Source organism: Podarcis vaucheri (assembly GCF_965113315.1).
Source record: "Podarcis vaucheri genome assembly, chromosome: 4".
Taxonomy (NCBI): Eukaryota; Metazoa; Chordata; class Lepidosauria; order Squamata; family Lacertidae; genus Podarcis; species Podarcis vaucheri.
This window is the reverse complement of record NC_138762.1, coordinates 53651572-53671328: the sequence shown is the minus strand read 5'-3', so window position 1 is coordinate 53671328 and position 19757 is coordinate 53651572. Positions and strand designations below refer to the sequence as shown.

At 42.7% G+C, this 19757-nt stretch overlaps 1 protein-coding gene and 1 long non-coding RNA gene across 3 annotated transcripts; both read left to right on the top strand.

Annotated features, from left to right (window-relative positions):
• The first annotated feature begins 5761 nt into the window (after nucleotides 1-5761).
• Nucleotides 5762-17914, top strand: CCT8 (chaperonin containing TCP1 subunit 8). 2 transcript variants are annotated; one of them, XM_082220748.1, is made up of 16 exons: nucleotides 5762-5943; nucleotides 7965-8055; nucleotides 8290-8369; nucleotides 8838-8987; nucleotides 9363-9543; nucleotides 10139-10200; nucleotides 10898-11035; nucleotides 11985-12163; nucleotides 13104-13170; nucleotides 13265-13352; nucleotides 13458-13573; nucleotides 14952-15023; nucleotides 15100-15264; nucleotides 16392-16511; nucleotides 16785-16883; nucleotides 17720-17914. In XM_082220748.1, exons 1-15 carry the CDS (start codon nucleotides 5884-5886, stop codon nucleotides 16875-16877), a joined length of 1662 nt encoding a protein of 553 aa, XP_082076874.1. In that variant the 5' UTR covers nucleotides 5762-5883; the 3' UTR covers nucleotides 16878-16883; nucleotides 17720-17914. The 2 variants fall into 2 exon arrangements, with proteins under 2 accessions (XP_082076874.1, XP_082076875.1); XM_082220749.1 differs by lacking the exon at nucleotides 16785-16883 and having other exon boundaries at nucleotides 5763-5943.
• Nucleotides 15271-15727, top strand: LOC309531387. Its single transcript, XR_014219283.1, has 2 exons — nucleotides 15271-15507; nucleotides 15539-15727. It is a non-coding gene; the product is annotated as an uncharacterized lncRNA (long non-coding RNA).
• Nucleotides 17915-19757: the final 1843 nt, after the last annotated feature.

The window sequence follows — 19757 nt, the reverse complement described above, 5'->3', positions numbered from 1 at the left end:
AGTAAATGGAAAATAAACAGTAATTAAATGCCCATGATGTTTAAGATTCACAAGTGTTTAGAATTGAACAATACTATCTATAAAGTTTCAATAATCTGCCTTTCCAACCATTGTTAACTTCCTAGATTCTTTTTTAATAATATTTATTAATAATTTCAAAATTACAGAAAAGAAAGAAAAAAATTAAAAACAACACTACAATACATAGAAAAAACAAGAAAAAAACAAGACATAAAAAGCAATGCAACAATACAGCAAAAAGATAAAAAAGGAAAAAAGACACAAATCCCATATTACATATCTTTAACTTCCATTTGCTTGTTTCATTGACCTCCTCACACCTCCCTTTTTGTATTCTAGTTTGATTGATTATTTCAGCAAATTCTTTCCATCTTTCTCAATTTTTACTAAATAATTTATCTTGACAATTTAACCTATTAATTAACTCAACAAATCCTTTCCATCCTTTCCCCATATTCTGTTATTCAAATTACCTTAAGTTATTTAACCTTATGTTACCAAAAAATACTTTAGAACTTAACGCTTAATACTCGATTAAACATAACTCCTGATATCTTTTCTACTAGAGTCATATAGTTTCATTCCAACATTTTCCCTAATGTTCATTAATTTTAGGCTAATTCCCTAAAATAAAATAAATAAATAAATAAATAAATTTTCTTCCAATCTTCATCCAACGTCTCTTCTTCCTGTTCTCGGGTCGTGTCAGTCCTTACTGTCCATTCCATCTAGTCCATCAACCTGGTAATCTAATGTCCGAGGCCCTTAAGTCTCTTCCATGTCCCTTCTGCAGATCTTCTTCTTCTTGTTTATACTTGCACTTTTCCTTGTCTTTTGTTGGTCTCTTTCTTAGTTTCTTTCCTTTCTCGTTGGGGAGTAGGTCTCTGGGGGATTCCAACCCAAAATTATCTTCGTCTCCCTTCATCCAACCAGCCCATTCCCCAGAGTCCCACTCCCCACAATCATCAATGTAGTCCAAAAAATATTTAAAAACATATTTCGAGGTATCTCCAAAGTTAAGAACCTCCTCAGCTCCAGACTCCCCCAGGCCGACTCCAACTTCAATCTTCAAAGACAGCGGCTTATGCTCCTGTAGGGCCTCGGGTCTCTCCATTTGTATTATTTGAGGTGCAACCGCAACCTCCTCCATTATCTTCTGCACTTGCCTAATCAATACAGGTTCCTGAGTTGGTCCCTGAATAGTTTCTGTATCAATATTCCCTGTTTGTCCACAGTTATTAACCACAACAGTCATCAAATCCATTTTCTCATTCATCAACTCCATCTTCTCATGCATCTGTTCCAGCAAGGCACTTGTCTTGCATAAAGCAAGCACCAAAACTTCCTCCCAGCTCATATTTAGTCAAGGTCAAAAAGGACTGGTCCCACGATCTTAATCTGACAGCTGTAGAGTCCTCAAGTAGATGCAGCAACAATTTAGCAAGCTCCCTCTAGAGGAGACAATTTCTATTTGTATCCATTTTTTTAAAGGCAAGTCCAACAAAGGAAAATTACTTTCATTTTTCAGATATTTTGTTTCTTTAGAATGCAGAAGGCAACATTGGATCAATTTATTTCTCTTCTTTAGCTTCTGTCAAAGTATTCCATTCACAGTCAATGAACCTCTCCAAGAATTTCTGTCTCTGACACCCCGTTCCCAGGTTAGAGACGGTGGAAACTTATCTTATCTCACGGGTACTTGTTTTAAATCCAATTGTCCACAGGAAAAAGTCAGCGCTCTCTGGCAATGGCTGTGCGGCTTCACTCCGTGAAAGTAGCAATCAGTTCGCAGCACCGCGCCGCTCACCCCACTTCACTCCGGAGCCCCAAAATGGAGCCCCACTTCCTCCGCCTGGGATTTCTAGCGGGTCCCCACCTTCGCCGTGGCGGGAAGACCCAGTTTCCACGGAGCCAGTTCCTCCAGTCGGAGGAACCCCGCCATTCGCCGATGGCGCTAACCCGGAAGTCGTTAACTTCCTAGATTTTAAGGCTACAATTATATGCTAAACATATGAGATGCTTTCAGATGGCAATTTGTACATAGCTTCCATCTCAACAAATCATGTCATTTTCCATTTTCCAAAAACATTCCTCTTTTGACTCTCAGCAAAAATTCTGGTCTGTGCCTGGGTCATTTCTCTTCTTGTCTATGCAATCTTTTTTATTGTATTTATTTAACTAATGTATATACATATTGATTGCAAATAAAACTTCTAAGAGGTTTACAAAAAATAAAACAAATACTTTATTAAAATTGTAATAAGACATAATTAAAAATGGGAATTTTATTGTTCAAAATACTATTAAAATCAAGAGTTAAAACTAAAAGCAGATTATAACACATGCCAACTTCTACATGTCTGGATATTTGCTTTTTTTTAATTACATGTCTGGATATTTAACAGCATTTCTCTCTGGTGTTCTGTTGCCCGCTCATATCTACCTAGCACTGATTTCTCTGAGCCAGTGTGGTGTAGCGGTTAAGAGCAGTGGACTCGTAATCTGGAGAACCAGGTTCGATTCCCTGCTCCTCCACATGCAGCTGCTGGGTGACCTTGGGCTAGTCACACTTCTCTGAAGCCTCTCAGCCTCACTCACTTCACAGAGTGTTTGTTGTGGGGGAGGAATGGAAAGGAGATTGTTAGCCGCTTTGAGACTCCTTAGGGTCAGATAAAGCCAGATATCAAATCCAAACTTCTTCTTAAGCCCCTCCCCTGCACAGGCTTCTGTTCTAGCTTGACTGCTTAAAACTACTCATCCTTTAACTACCAAAGCCTCCATGGCCTTGTCTCCCCCTATCTCTTCATTTTCATAATCTGACACACTTGCTCCTGTGACTTTTGCTCATTTAACACCACTATGCTCAGCTTTCTGAAGGTTTCCTGCTGCCTGAAATAATTCCAGGCTTTTTTTCTTTTGCTGCCTCTCAAATCACCTAGGATTCAAATCCTTCAAGCTAAAGTTTTTAGCACCTGTGCTTCCCCATCTCTACAATAACTAAGCTGAAGTACTTTTATATAGAAATAATTGCATAGTCAACCCAATAAAAAAAATCCTTCCAGTAGCACCTTAAAGACCTACTAAGTTTGTTATTGGTATGAGCTTTCGTGTGCATCTGAAGAAGCGTGCATGCACACGAAAGCTCACACCAATAACAAACTTAGTTGGTCTCCAAGGTGCTACTGGAAGGAATTTTTTTATTTTGTTTCGACTACAGCAGACCAACACTGCTACCTACCTGTAACTAAACCCATCAACCCAGTTCAATGTCCATTTCCTTACTCTATTCTTTCCATGCGCCTGGGATGAATCCAGTGCAGTTAGATGGCAATAGTTCCATCAGTGCAAGCTTTTCTTTTCATCTTGCTGGACAGAACAATCTTCGCTCTCATTCCTTTTTCCTCCCCTCATATGCCATACCTTGCAAGGCTGAGCGCAGAGGCCTTCTTAAGTAATGACATCCTGTAAGTTATTCTGATATCCTTTTTGGCTAAAGGACAGTGTATAAATGACATGAAATAAATAATAAAGGGACACAAATTTCTATCTGGTTCCAAGAAGCTACAGGGCTGGATCCCAGCTAACAGTATCTATTTAGAAGTCCCACTGAATTCAACAGCACTTACTTCCAAGTGAACCATTCACAGTGGGATCAGGTGTTAAACAGGGCTGTGTTATTGCCCCAACTCTATTCATTATTTTCATTGCCATGATCCTATACTTTGTTGAAGGGAAACTCTCCACCAGAGTAGAAATCATATATCGAACAGATGGAAAGCTCTTCAATCTGAGCAGGCTGAAAGCAAAGAGTAAGGTTACCGTAACTTCCGTCATAGCGCTTCAGTATGCTGATGACAACGTAGTGTGCACATGCTCAGAGGATGACCTCCAAATCATCCTAATTATCTTTGCAGAAGCTTACGAAAAGCTTGGCCTATCACTCAACATCCGAAAAACCAAAGTGCTGCACCAACAAGTACAAAATAAACCCTCTGCAGTGCCACAAATCCAACTCAATGGTGTAACGTTAGAAAATGTTGATCACTTCTCCTACCTAGGCAGTTATCTTTCCACAAGGGCCAACATTGATGCCGAAATCCAGCATTGCCTGAGCTCTGCGAGTGTGGCTTTATTCTGATTGAAGTGCAGAGTGTTTGAAGACCGGGACGTTCGCAGGGAAACCAAAATGCTTGTTTAGAACAGTGTTTCCCAAACGTTTTTGGGCAACGGCACACCTGTTTACCGGAAAAAAATCTCGCGGCACACCACCATTAAAGCCCCGCCCCATGACGTCAGCGCGCAGCGTCACGCCGGGAGGGACGCACAAAAGTGAACATTTTTTCCCTTCCCCTTGCCGGGGTGGGAGGAGGCAGCAGAGCGAGGGACTGAGGGACGGCGGCAGCTGTTGTGGTGGTGGCGGCGATAGCGGGCGGAGGAGGAGCCGTCGCCGGGAGTTGCTGCTGCTGCTGTTGCTGCTGCTGCCCGGACATGCCGGCCTCCTCCTCCTCCGCTGTCTCGCGCTCCTCCCTTTTGCGCGCGCTGCCCCGCCGCTCGGCACCACCACCGCGGAGCCGCCCCCGGCTTGACGCGGATCCTCGCCGCCGCCGCCTCTCGCCGCCCGACTCGCCCGCCTCCCTCCCACGGCACACCAGCCGGTGTCTCACGGCACACTAGTGTGCCGCGGAACACCGGTTGGGAAACACTGGTTTAGAAAGCTATTGTACTACCAACCTTACTATATGCTTGTGAAACATGGACCACTTATAAACGCCATCTCCAACTTCTCGAAAGATTCCATCAACAGTGTCTCCAAAAATTTTTACAGATCACTTGGGAAGACAGGCGAACTAATACCAGTGTACTGGAAGAAGCAAAGATCGCCAGTGTTGAAGCAATGATTCTTCAACATCAACTTCTTTGGACTGGTCATGTTGTGCGGATGCCTGATGATAGCCTTCCAAAGCAACTACTCTATTCTGAACTTAAAAATGGAAAGTGTAATGCTGGTGGTCAACAAGAGGTTTAAAGACTGCCTCAAGGCAAATCTAAAAAAATGTAGTATAAACACTGACAACTGGGAAACACTGGCCTGTGAGCGCTCCAGTTGGAGAACAGCCTTTACCAAAGGTATCATGGACTTTGAAGACCCTCGAACTCAGGACGCAAGGGAGAAACATGCTAAGACGCTTGGCAAACCCTCACCGTGATCAGCTCCCGTCCAGAAACCAATGTCCCCACTGTGGAAGGATATGTGGACCCAGAATTGGCCTCCAGTCACTCAGGGAAACACTGTTAAAACTGTGTTTATGAAGACAATCTTACTCGGCTAAGAGTGATCACCAAAGAAGTGAAAGAAAAAGAAGACTTCCAAGTAAGTGGGGTCGGAATTGCAGCCTAAGCCCCACTGAAACCAACGAGAACTAAATCATGACTCATTCCTCCTATCTATTTCAATGTGACACGTGGTTTGGAGTCAAGCGCCCCCCCCCCAAATCAAATCTGGTTCAGAAACGATCTAAGATTTAAGCGTTTAAGATTAGGGAGCCGAAAACATTCCAGGCGCCAAGTCTGGAGTGGAAACGGCAAAGGCGAGGAGGGAGAGGAACAAGCGGGCCTCTGGCGCCGCTCTACGGCAATGCATGGGAAAAAGCGCCTTCGGAGTCGGGCAGGGAAACCGAAGCGGACCTCCGGCTGCGCATGCTCAATCCCTCCCGCCTTCTGCTCCCAGAAGCCATTTCCTTGAGTCTCCTCCCCTCCTTCTTCTGCGCTTGCGTGTGAAGCGGGAGCTGCGCGCGCCGCCCCTCTTCCTCGGCGTCTCTCTTCTTGTGTGCACGGCCGCGTGTGGCTCGAGAGCTCGCAGAGATGGCGATGCACGTTCCGAAGGCCCCGGGCTTCGCCCAAATGCTGAAAGACGGAGCGAAGGTGGGTGATTGTGTGTGTGTGTGTGCGTGTGTGTGAGAGAAGCTCGCGAGCGTGGCGGCGAAGGAACGCGGAAGGTTCCAGAAGCGACGCCTCAGCCCGGCGCTTCCGAGGAGGCGGGGCTACTGGGCCCCATCGCCCGTGGACTGGAAGCCCGTTAGCTTGGCGCGCGCTCACTGGCGGTTAACAGTCGCCTGAAGAATTAACGCGCTTTCCCCCTCCAACACCCGCTTTCCGAAGGGGGGGCCACAACGGACACGCCCTAAGACTTCATTCAGGCCCCTTCCATGTCACCTGACGTCTCTCTCGCCGCACCCATTGGCGCGCCCGCTGCCTAGCAACTCGAGGGCTCGCGCGCGGGAGAGGGGTGGGCGACGGTGACGTCTTTTCGCGTTTGCTGACGTCATGGGCACGCGCCAAGTTCGCGGTCGGCGGCGGACTTTTTCGTTGAAGGGAGTTGCTAGGTTCCGAGTCTGAAGCAGAACCGGCCCAGAGCTAAGGCAGCCGCTGCTTTGCTGCTTGGCTTGCCCCTTTCCTTTCAAATTCGTGTCAGGGATGCTTTGTGCCGCTTCCTGTGTTCACTCTTCTGAGCTGGAATGCCCACACGTTGTTCTTCCACCTCCATGGCCGTAGGCTCAGAGTACGGCAGGATGCTGCGTTTCCTCCTGCCACCCTGAACTTAGCAGCACTGGTGATGGAGGAGTGGGAATGGTTGGCTTAAGACACCTGTGCAGCTCAACTGTACATAACTCGTGACTGCATGGTCCATGTACTTCCATTGTAGGTCACATATGTGGAAAGGATCCAGGAGCTTTCACATCCTATACAGTGGTACCTTGGGTTACAGACGTAACTTGTTCCGGAGGTCTGTTCTTAACCTGAAACAGTTCTTAACTTGAGGCGCGCTTTTGCTAATGGGGCCTCCCACACTGCAGGAGCACGATTTCCGTTCTCATCCTGGGGGAAAGCTTGTAACCCGAGATACTACTATGGGTTAGCGGAGTTTGTAACCCGAACCATCTGTAACCCGAGGTACCACTGTACTTGGTGTTTTACTTGTGTTTATAGTAAGAGTTTTATAGTATGGTATATGAGTTTTATGACTGAGTTAATCTTTGAAGCTGGGGCCTAGTTCAACATGTTGACAGTGACAATGATGTTTCCATCTATTTCTATTTGGAGATGCTTGCACCTATAATGGGCAGCCACTGGGATAAACTTTGCTATACTTTTAGATTCACTCCTGACTGCTATAGGGCTAGGTGGCCAAGCTATTCTTTTACCTCCCCTTGATAACAAATGACACTTTAATCAATCAAACAAACAAAAATAAGCCACCAACTGTACAGTGGCATTCTTGAAATGTTTGACTGTTCAGTTGGCCTGTATGCCAGTTCAGGATTACAACTTGGTGGGCAGTAGTTTGTAGGCACAGTGGAGGACTGGCTTAACTCAAGTGTTCATTGCCTTTTCTTAAAGATGGCGAGTAACCTTCTGCAAACCTGTATTTGATATAGAACATGGATAGACAAACTAAGGCCTGGGTCCAGATCTGGCTCAATTGCCTTCTGAATCTGGCCTGTGGACGGTCCGGGAATCAGCATGTTTTTACATGAGTAGAATATGTGCTTTTATTTAAAATGCATCTCTGGGTTATTTGTAGGGCATAGGAATTCATTCATCCACCCCCCAAATATTCTGGCTCCCCACAAGGTCTGAGGGACAGTGGACCTGCCCCCTGCTGAAAAAAGTTTGCTGACCCCTGACATAGAATCATGAGTCTTCGTTTTTATATCTCACTTGTATGATTCTAGACCTGTGATTTTTAAATGCACAGCCAGTGTCTTCAAATAGCCCTGGAGTCCTGGGGGCTGTGGCCCTGGCATCTACTCCTTCACATAGTCACCAACATTTTTGACCTAGTCACACAATTATTGTCTATTGTGTGCCCATATATTTCTCTCACTACTATATTATACTTTTTCATGTACTTTAATTTAAAATACTTTGTTTTGTGTCTGTAGCATTATTCAGGATTAGAAGAAGCTGTGTATCGAAATATTCAGGCATGTAAAGAGCTTGCTCAAACAACTCGCACAGCCTATGGACCAAATGGTAAGATATTCATAAATTATAACCTTAAAAAGAGGAATTTAGAGTGACTAAGTAGTATGTATTAAGAAATACAGCTTATGATGCTTTTGTTTGTTGATAAACCCAGGAACAATGCCATGATTTGTTTGGATAATTAGATAGAATTAAATCCTGAAACTAATTCACATTTTATAACACTGTCTAGTTATATTAAATTGTCATTCACATACTTGAGGTGTTCTTTTTTTTTTTAAGGGATGAACAAAATGGTTATCAATCATTTGGAGAAGCTTTTTGTTACTAATGATGCTGCTACCATCCTAAGAGAGTTGGAGGTAAATTCCTTCCTGCCTTATTCATTTGTAGTCTGCTAAGGATATATTGACTTGTACATGGGGATTATTTATGGCGAAACATTGTGTATGCTATCTGTTACAAGCTAAGCTTTTCTAGGCTTGTGTTGTTTCCCTGTGAAGGGGTCCAAAGACACCTTTGGGTGGGGTTTATGGGATGGGTAGAAATTTGTGGCACAGGCAAATGTGCATATCAGGGTTGAGTTAGCATGATTATAAGAAATGTGTGCTGCTAAGATTGTATGAAGAACTTGTTAATTACGCCAAAGTTTTTGCTATTTCACATATGTGTTTTAATGACTGTTGCCACATAATAAGATGTAGGTGCACTGAATTAGTTAAATGTTTTGAATTTGTAATGCAGCGTAATACATATTGAAGCATGCTATTAGTTACTTGAATATACACAAGTGTGCTTAATAGTGTTCTCTGATATAAAATCTTCAACAGGTTCAACATCCAGCTGCAAAAATGATTGTCTTGGCTTCTCACATGCAAGAGCAAGAAGTTGGTGATGGAACAAATTTTGTTCTTGTGTTTGCTGGAGCCCTCCTAGAACATGCAGAGGAGCTTCTAAGAATGGGACTTTCTGTTTCAGAGGTAATCTTTTATTTTGTTCAGATTATTGCAATTCAAATTAGTATTCTAGGATCTTTGAATAATTGTGTATGAAACTCAGTCTCTTGTTTATCCTCTTATTTTTTCCATTCCTAATTGTGTCCTATTTTGCCTTGTGGAGATTGGGTTGGATCCAGATGTGCCTGTCTAAATAAAATGGCTCTTTTTGTGTGGAATGGGGCTTCAGGGAAAACTGGTCACTTTCCCTGCTTCTGCTTATGGAAGAGTCCAGTTGGCAGAGTTTTATTCCTGGGAAGTCTGAATCCAACCCTTTGTGAGGTTAAGATATCAAACTGACTTTGAACTTTTAACAACTTATGCATTACAGTACAGACATTCTAGTGTCTTTAATTTTAGGTAATTGAAGGCTATGAAAAAGCTTTGAAGAAAGCCTTAGAGATACTTCCTGATCTAGTGTGCTGCTCTGCAAAGAATCTTCGGGATGTTGAAGAAGTGTCATCTTTGCTGCAAACTTCAATAATGAGTAAACAATGTGGGAGTGAAATATTTCTTACTAAGCTTATCGCTCAGGCATGTGGTAAGTATATGTCATTTTTTTTATATCTAAACATAGTATTTTGTTTTTGATACCTTAAATATTTTCATGTTAGTTTCAAGCTTGTTTTTTGAGGTGAAAGTCACTTGTCTTAATTTCTTGTTGGATGTCGTTTTTCAGTTCAGTACTGTGGTACCTCTGTTTATGAACTTAATCCATTTTGGAGGCCCATTCTTAAACCGATACTGTTCTTAAACTGAGTTACGCTTTCCCTAATGAGGCCTCCCACTGCCGGTGCCCTTCCACCATTTGGCTTCTGTTCTTAGACCGAGGTAAAGTTCGCAAACCAGGACACTGCTTGGGGTTTTGCGGAGTTCATAAACTGAATAGTTCATAAACAGGGCTGTTCTTAAACCGAGGTACCACTGTATTTTCCTGAGCTGCTCTTGTCAAGCTGCAACAGTGTCTAAAATAGAGTAACACTTACTTGTTCATGTTATAAAGCATAATATTGTCACTGGCGCCATTTCCACAGATTCTGTGGCATGTAATTAATAAAATAACTAAATTAGATGACTTGCTATCTTAACAATGCTTCCTAAAAACATGTTACTTTTCATTTTTCGCTCTCTCACAGTCTCTATTTTCCCCGAGTCGGGTCACTTTAATGTTGACAACATCAGAGTGTGCAAGATCATAGTAAGTCATTCTTTCTTTTCCTTTCAGTACTGTAATACTCAACATTGAAGGCACTTTGTTTCACTGGAACTTGCCTTCTGGTCACTATGCTTGAGGGTTGCAGCTTTAGTTATGGTAACCTTGAAGAAAAGCAGTTCTGTCTGAACTTTGGTTGGGGCCAAAAACAGGAGAGGGTGTAAAAAACATACCATCTGTGGATTTTTAGTAGACTGTTCCTATATCGTTTTCCTGGGAGATTAGAGACTTCATATGTAGGTATGGATACATACCGATTCTGAAATTCGAAAGTAGATTTTGCAGAAAAGAAAGAGTTCTGGCTTTCAGTCAATAAGATAATGAATTTCTCTTCAATTAGATAATTAGCATTTCTCTTCAAATATCAGTGTGGAAGATTGGGAAGATCTAGAGTAGGGAATCATTTGCTGTGTTGAAATGGAAACATAAGAATGATAAAACAAATGCTTTAAATTGTAGCAATTTAACTGTTCCTAAGCAGATACAATCAGAGTTCAGGTATGCTTTCACATTAAATAGCACATTAATTTAAGTAAAGTAAAAAATTAGTTGTATTCAGACTTTGCAGTAGGTCTCTTAAAATCAATGAAATTACTCCCAAGTATGACAGTCTAGATCCAACTCAGTGTGATTTCAGTGGCTTACCTTGGATGGAATGGTAATTATAATCTGTTCTTTTCAGGGTTCTGGCATTTGTGCTTCTACAGTATTGCATGGCATGGTTTTTAAAAAAGAAACTGAAGGTGATGTTACTTCTGTCAAAGATGCCAAAATAGCTGTGTATTCTTGTCCTTTTGATGGTATGATAACAGAAACTAAGGTATGGTTTCCCATTCTTTGGAAGTATTAAATATGTATGAGGCAGCAGCATGTCTATACATATATATAGTAGTTGCTTATTTTCTCAAGGTGATCCTTTCCGTGTCTGCATTTGCATGGTGAACCAGGCCAAGAGCTACCTTCCTTTGTGCAGTTCTGCTCACAGGGGCCGATATGGCGAAACTTTGGTTAGCACAGAGAGGGACAGCCCTATTATTGTGACTGTAAAAAGTGGTGCTGCAACTAGATAAATAGCTGCAGCCCTTTTCAAAATGCAATCTGTTCTGTGTTAAGGCAGGGATCCACAAAACTGTCAGTGGGAAGCAGTCACAACTTTGCAGTGACTTTTTGCCCCTGGGTGCCCAGCACAATGTGAGGGATCCCTTTCTTGCCTTCCATGGAAAACTTGGGGAAATGGAGGGATCTCTTGTTGCATATTTTCCAGTTATGCCACAAGAATGGTGCGTGTGTGTAAGTAAGTTATTAAAATGACTACAGATTTTTGGCTGATTTTATCTGGGCTGGGATTTCAGCAGGCAGTCCTTTCATGGAGTGTCTGTCCTATATTTCCGTGATTCAGTAAACTTTTGGTTGGTGGTAGTAGAAGTGTCTGAAGTCCTTCCATGTTAGGCTCTTTAGATGAACATACCTGACACTGGTTCATTTGGAATGCTCCCCAAAAAACCCTTGTGCAAAAACACCATATCCATGATTCATAAATCACTTTTTCTAGCTTCTTCAGCAGCTCGGTCCTTGTACTTGAAGTCTGCTAAACACTTTAGAGATCCTGGAGACACATGTTGCTGTTGATCTATATGTGCATTACTTAGAATATGGGTCTATGATAGCTGTCACTTCTGGAATTGCCTGTTTTTCAGGTTAATTGTATTAAAACATACTAGGAGTTGAAGATGAGAATGATGGGGGAAATGATGGCTTTATAATTGCAGGGAACTGTACTCCTCAAGAATGCTGCTGAGCTGACAAATTTTAGCAGAGGAGAGGAAAACTTACTGGAGTTACAAGTCAAGAGCATTGCTGATACTGGTGTAAATGTTGTAGTTACAGGAGGAAAAGTGGCAGACATGGCACTTCATTATGCTAACAAATATAATATTATGTTACTCAGGTAAGTTGTGCAAAGATGTAAATTGTTTGCATTTCTTGGCCTATTTAACTGAAATACATAGCATATTTGTTTCCTGAAGTGTAAATTAGTGCATATGTTTCATCCCATTATGACTTCAACCAAGATTATCCCTGTGTGTGTGTGTTTTCCTCTTTCTGAACAGCCACAGATGGGGGTGAGTGGGTGGAAAGTACTCAGTGCAAGTCAGGATCATGGCACAGAGCAGTTCATCACTTTATTTTGTACCAATTTTGCCCTTAAATTGTCCCCTCTTCAATTTGTGGCAAATTTTCTTTAGAATTTTACTTTTCTGTCACTTTTCTGATGATGGAAGGGATTTCATTTAAGTCCAGTGTACAGTTAACATTGTTTTGGTTTTCAGGTAGTTTGGATGATGATGATAAGGTGTACATATGTTCGATTATTTGTCATTTTTTTTCCATCAATAATGAAATGCACTTTAATGCTTCTGTTACCAATCAAGACATGATGGAGGGGCACTGTCCTTGAACCATTACCAGAATCCCTGCTTGTTCCTAAACAGGACAGTGGTGAGAGGCAGATGGTAAATTGCAGTCTGTTGGTGGACTGCTAGTACCTGCTGGGATATTGCAGACTGCTGGGCTTGGTATACTTTGGTCTCATCCTGCAGGTACTACTTACATTCTTAGGAAAGAATGTGTGTTCTGGATTGCTTAAGAGAGACCGGTGCTTTCAGTGTTTATACAAGACAAATTCCCATTTTCTAGATAGAGAGCTCTATTATTATTATTATTATTATTATTATTATTATTATTATTATTATAGGCCCTAGAACAGGGTCTTTGCAGGAAGTAAAATGTTGATAGGGAACATTCCTGGAAAAATTAGTTTGGTACTAACAAGAATTTCTAGATTATGAAAATTACACCTGAACACTATTTTATCTCCTTTCTTAAAGGCTGAATTCTAAGTGGGATCTCAGGAGACTATGTAAAACTGTTGGTGCCACAGCCCTCCCCAGACTGGTATGTAGCGAGAACAGCAGATGTAGCGAGAACAGCAGAGGTTTTCTTAAAACCTACTCCTTTCATAGACATAATCCTCCTTTTTCCTTCCCAGACACCACCTAATCTAGAAGAAATTGGTTACTGTGACAGTGTGTGTTTGTCAGAAGTTGGGGAAACACAAGTAGTTGTGTTTAAACATGGTATGTTTATTATTTTAGTATACTTGTTATCTTTAATACAGTGCATATAGAAACTTTGCATTTAGTCAGATTTCACAAGTCAAACCTTGATATATTTTCCTGCAGAAAAGGAAGATGGTGCCATTTCTACAATAGTAATTCGTGGCTCTACAGAGAATCTTATGGATGATGTGGAAAGAGCAATTGATGATGGTGTCAACACTTTCAAAGTACTCACACGGGTGAGTAAAGTGCTACGCAGAATCATAGAATTGTAGAGTTGGAAGGGACCCTGAGGTTCATATAAGTCCAGCCCACTGCAATGCAGGAATATAGAGGAGCATTATTTTACTGGCTTGTTAAAATGCAAAGTTAATCGTGTGCAGTTGCAGAAATGCTACCATACTGGAATATACAATAGTATATACTACCCCCAGTAGACCAGAGTGGCACTCTCTGGTTCAGGGTGAGAGAAGTTAAGGTTTTAAGTTTACAGTGATACACGTGTCAGTAAGTCAGGTGGGCCAAATTTGGGGTGGGGATGGTATGTGAAATTGAGTGGCCCAATTGACAGATGAGAACACCCTTTCCCCCCAAAAGGGGGCAAATAAAGTAGTCATTGTAATCTTCTCTGGCTTGGCAGTTCCCTACCCTGAGCCATTTACCTCCCAACTCTGAGGGAATAATTCCAGGTGTGCAAAGGCGATAGGTGAGGATAATGCCACTCACCAGCTCCTCATCCAGCTGTGCTGTTCATCCCCTCACAAGGTCATTATCATCTGCTACCCTGTAAGAAGGATATGCTAACTTACTATGATGTTACCATCTTAAAAGGTAAAGGTACCTCTGCCCGTACGGGCCAGTCTTGACAGACTCTAGGGTTGTGCGCTCATCTCACTCTAGAGGCCGGGAGCCAGCGCTGTCCGCAGACACTTCCGGGTCACGTGGCCAGCGTGACAAAGCTGCTATGGCGAACCGGCACCAGAGCAGCACACGGAAATGCCATTTACCTTCCCGCTATAAAGCGGTACCTATTTATCTACTTGCACTTAAGGGTGCTTTTGAACTGCTAGGTGGGCAGGAGCTGGGACCGAACGACGGGAGCTCACCCCGCCGCGGGGATTCGAACCGCCGACCATGCGATTGGCAAGTCCTAGGCGCTGAGGTTTAACCCACAGTGCTACCCGCATCCTCTTAGTGCTGCCAAAAAAATGAAGTGAACTGGGTAACCATTCTGGGAAAGGGCCTTTTTGGTATGGACACTCTAGCTGTGGAATATTCTTCCCAGTGAGGCTCACCTAGCACCTGCTTGTAGTTCTTTTGGAGCCTGGTAGACCATTCTGTTCACCAGGGCCTTATTTATTCATAGAAAATATTTATGTACTGCTATAAAAAAGCAGTTTACAATAATTGTTTACTGCTTACTTACGACTAAAATGGGTTACAATACACTCTGTTTTTGTTTTGTTTTTTAGTTTATTTGGTGCAGTATGTTATCTCCTCCCCGTCTTAGTTGGGACAGGGGGATATGAGACAGTATACTGATAAAATAAATATAAAGGAAGAGAGAGAGATAAATTTTAAAATAGACTTGAAATAGTTGCTTCAACTCTTTTGCAGGATAAGCGTCTTGTTCCAGGTGGTGGCGCAACAGAGATAGAGTTGGCTAAGCAGATCACGTCATATGGAGAGGTAAGCTACAAACTTAATATCTTTACTAAATTTAACTTTCCATATAATGCAACTTAAAACCCAATTCTGTCTTTAGACTTGTCCAGGTCTTGATCAGTATGCAATCAAGAAATTTGCTGAGGCATTTGAAGCTATACCCCGAGCCCTGGCTGAAAATTCTGGAGTTAAGGCTAATGAACTTATTTCTAAGCTCTACGCTGTACATCAAGAAGGCAACAAAAATGTTGGGTTTGATATTGAGGTAAGGCTAATGCCCAGCATAACATGTTTGTGGTGGTAGCAGCGTTCTGGAATGCCATCCCTAGGAGAGTGTCTGCAAGGGAACAGTACTCTTTACCTATGGTTGCAGGGTGTGTGTGTGGGAATTCTGGATCACTCTAGAATGGACACATCTGTAAAGGAAGAATTGGGAGTACACTTAGGCTGCATACACTATACTTTTAAAGCACAGGCAAAACACATTTTCTCCTTGATTAATTTTGTGGTTTAAGTTACTGGGACTGTACAATGCCCAGGATTTTTTGAAGACGGAAATGTTCTTTAAAGGCATAGTGCGTATGTAGTTAGAGCATACTCCAGCTTCTTCTTCCTTTTGAATTTGGCTGTGCTGCAGCTTTACCTTTCCTGCACCTGACAGATTAGGTGGATGACTGGTAGGTTTGGCCAGAACTGCTTCATGTGCCAATTGGGGAGGCTTAAGGGGGGGACGCGGGTGGCGCTGTGGGTTAAAGCCTCAGCGCCTAGGGCTTGCCGATCGAAAGGTCGGCGGTTCGAATCCCCGCGGCGGGGTGCGCTCCCGCTGCTCGGTCCCAGCGCCTGCCAACCTAGCAGTTCGAAAGCACCCCCGGGGGCAAGTAGATAAATAGGTACCGCTTACCAGCGGGAAGGTAAACGGCGTTCCGTGTGCGGCTCTGGCTCGCCAGAGCAGCGTTGTCACGCTGGCCACGTGACCCGGAAGTGTCTTCGGACAGCGCTGGCCCCCGGCCAATAGATGTGAGATGGGCGCACAAACCCCAGAGTCTGTCAAGACTGGCCCGTTCGGGCAGGGGTACCTTTACCTTTACCTTTAAGGGGGGGAAACTCCACTTGTTTTGTTAATCCTTTTACAGGTATTTTAATGACCTTCCTATTCTAGCTGTTCTGTGTGTGATGTAAGGCTTGCAGATTTTTTAAGATAGGGAAATATTGTTTTCTTTCAATGCAAAATACTATGGACTTTATTATCAATATTAATACCCGCTAGCTGTCAATTTTGTTCCATGGGCAGATTCTTAGCACCTTTAACTCTTTTACTGACATCAGTGGAACTCTTGTTGTAATCCTGTATCTGCTCCGAAAGTTATGAACTCTTTTTCTAACATTTGACAGGCTGAACCTGCAGCTGTGAAAGATATGTTGGAAGCTGGTGTATTAGACACATACCTTGGGAAGTTCTGGGCCATTAAGCTGGCTACAAATGCTGCAGTAACTGTCCTAAGAGTTGATCAGGTAAGTTGGTGTAATAGGCTTTTTTATTGCTTCAGGTTATCGGGCTAAATCAATACGGTATGGAAGCTGCTAGAGTATTGTTAGGTTATGTATGCTTCATATGATTTGGTTAAAGTTGAAGGTCTAACTTAATGTGGCAGTGTGTAGTCTTCTGGTAGGCTTCTGTTTTCAAATGATCAGTTTCATACAGTAAAGGATTATGCAGACTCTTACATAAATACTTTTAAAATCGAAACTTGGTGGAATTCTGTGCTTGATGTGAAATTCCTATAGATTATTATGGCAAAAGCAGCAGGTGGTCCAAAAGCCCCTAAAGCTTCAGAACATTGGGACAAGGATGACTGGAAAGATGGACCTGAACAGTAGTGTGAAGTAAGATTTAGTATCATGGCTCATGTTGGCAAGGAACGAGACTTTGCATGAATTCCTCTGCCTGGTGCTGATGAGTGTATTTTTGCTTCCACTTCCACGTATGTGTAGGCTACATCACAATTTAACAAACTGCTTGAGATAAGGGTGCACAACACTGTTAATATTCCTAAAACATGGTTTGAAGAATTATTCTATAGACTAATATGCATGATTCAGTTTACACTATTAGAAGCATTATTTCTGTGCTAATCTTACATATTTTGCAAGTTATTGAAGTTGAATTCTTTTTACAGAACATTAACACTTTGTCTTGGTTACCACACAATGCACCCCAGGTTTTTGGTGTCTTTTGTAGGAAATGCATTCTGCGATTTCCATTTTTGGCATTCATGCTAAGCATGTATCTACAGAAATCTAAACTTACAGCAGACAATCACTGCTTCTTGGAGACAATTCCTCATGACAACAGTGCTATCCCCATGCTGCTTAGCAGTGTGGGTATAGCAGTCTTGTTCAACTGACACCTGCAAAGGAGATGGGTGCATTTTGAGATGCAAGAAGAGCAGCCAAGAGGGTTTTGCTTTTCCCTGTTAGGCTGATTGATTTTGCTATTTTATAAAATATTGATTAAAATTGTAGAAAACAGTCCTGGAGCTATGCTCAAGACTTAAGGGTTGAATGCACTTTTCACTGCATAACCTTTCTGTAATACTAATTATGGCAGTACGTAAGAGATGAGGCAAAATATACATATCAAATCAATTCTGTCATACCTTAATTCAGCTGAAGTGCATTCTATGTAAAAATGTAGATCTAACAACTACTTTTGCTTGCAGATCATCATGGCAAAACCAGCTGGTGGCCCCAAACCACCAACAGGAAAGAAAGAATTGGATGATGACCACAGTGATTGAACACTTTCAGAGTACTGCTTAAGGAGTTGTGTATCTTGTCATGTGTGTTACTCACCTTTAAATTATGAGACTTAGCTTGTCTTGTACCATTTCAATAAAAACTGTTTCAGTAAAAAATTGTTCTGAATGTGGTAATAAATCCTATTCAATATTACAGAAAGATAGGACTGTATCTAATGTTAGTCATACTCAAAGCAGACCCACTGAAATTAATGGACATCACTAACAGGGTTACAGTCCACTCAACAAATTACGACCTCTGCCATTGGCCTGCTATCCAATTAAAACCAGGAAAGATTCTGGAATTGACTTCCTGCAGGAAGTCACCTTCTTTCAATGGAACAGTCTTAGATGGAATACCTTGTCCTAGCAGTAAGTCCCGGTGAATTGTTTGCTGTTCTCATCTATCTACCGTAATTTTCGCTCCATAACACGCAGTTTTTTGCTCCTAGAAAGTAAGGGAAAACGCCTGTGCGTGTTACGGAGCGAATGCACTCGACCGGAGCCATGGCTGCCGTCAGTCAAGCAAAGCGGAGCCGCTTGCAGGGCTTTGCACGGTTCTAGCTTTGCTTGCTTTACAGCCAGGAGGAGGGGGAGGAGCTGAGGAGGAGGGAGGGAAGGAGAGCCATGGCAGCAAAGCGGGCAGCAGCCGCTTACACGCGAGGAGGGACAGACGGGAGCCATAGCAAGCCGGGAGAAGGCAGGCAGTTCAAAGCCAGCAGGCGCTTTTAAAGTAGCCGGTAACAGCTGCTGCAGCCTCAGCTAGCAAAGGTCCCAGCGCTCTCTAAATGGAGCAATGAGGCTGCAGAGGGACAGGAGGGCTTGGATCAGGAAGGATAAAGTTTAAGCAACCAGCAGCAAAAAAAACCCAAAACCAACCTGGAGCTCTGAGCCACCAGCGCAGTGAAAACCAGGAAGTAAAAGAAAAGGCAATCCCCCCCTCCCCCGCTTCTCAGCTGTTTTCAGGCAGGATAGATTTGAGCATTGTCTGGGTCCTAGTGCCCCTACTGCTTTTTGTGCTCCATTCTATTGCTGCTTATCACTCAAACTGAACCTGATACCAGTAGCCACCTGTACAAACAAAGTAGAAGGCTGCAAGGAGGAGAGCTTTTACACAGCTAATGGCAAATCCCCTGCAATCCAAGTCCTCCTCACTTGCTCAAATCTATTCTGCCTCAAAACAAGGAGCAGAAGAAAAAGGCTGCAAACTGTTAAATGGAAAAAACCCCAGGCACAGGGCGAATACCTTAAGTATACCTTTAAAACAACAGTGCTCTTTCCCTCCCTGCTCAGCTCGCAGAAAAGCTGCTTCTCCACCCACCCCACGCGTGCTCCTTATCCCTTGAGTGCTTTTCCTTCCCTCCCCACTTAAAACGTGGTTACAAAGCACGGATCCACATGGATCCTCAGGATTTTTGCACTGGGTCACCCCAAACTCACCATCAGATCACATGTCTGTGGCCACAGCATGAACCACAAAAATCATACATCTACTGTTTCATTTAGAATATTTTTTTCTTGTTTTCCTCCTCTAAAAATTACGTGCGTGTTATGGTCAGGTGCGTGTTATAGAGCGAAAAATACGGTAAGCCCACGTTGCTCCTGCTTAGGTTCTGATCCTATGTGGGGTAAATCTATTTTCTGTTACCCATGTGGAGTAATGAGACTAGACTGCCAATTAAGCCAAGCATTTTTCCCCCCATAAGGAATTGCTGCAAATTGGTTTCTCTTCTAGGCTCCACAAATACTATATACATCATGCCACCACCCTTCATAGAAAACATATCCATGGCCAGTTGTGTTCCTCTCTCCTAGTGGCTACAAGTCATTATGTTTCAACAAGCGGAATAGGTAATTTCATTTGGCACATTCCCGAGTTGCATTAGAAGGCATCTGTATTGCGGTCTAAGCCTTTAAGGCACAGGTAGGCAAAAAACATGTTCCTACACCTAGTACAGGG

What these genes read in the sequence shown, in the direction of transcription:
- CCT8 (XM_082220748.1), top strand. Translation starts at nt 5,884, where the DNA reads ATGGCGATGCACGTTCCGAAGGCCCCGGGCTTCGCCCAAATGCTGAAA. An exon ending in TGGGACTTTCTGTTTCAGAG is followed by an intron (nt 8,988 to 9,362) that starts GTAATCTTTTAT and finishes CTTTAATTTTAG; the next exon opens with GTAATTGAAGGCTATGAAAA. An exon ending in GCTTATCGCTCAGGCATGTG is followed by an intron (nt 9,544 to 10,138) that starts GTAAGTATATGT and finishes GCTCTCTCACAG; the next exon opens with TCTCTATTTTCCCCGAGTCG.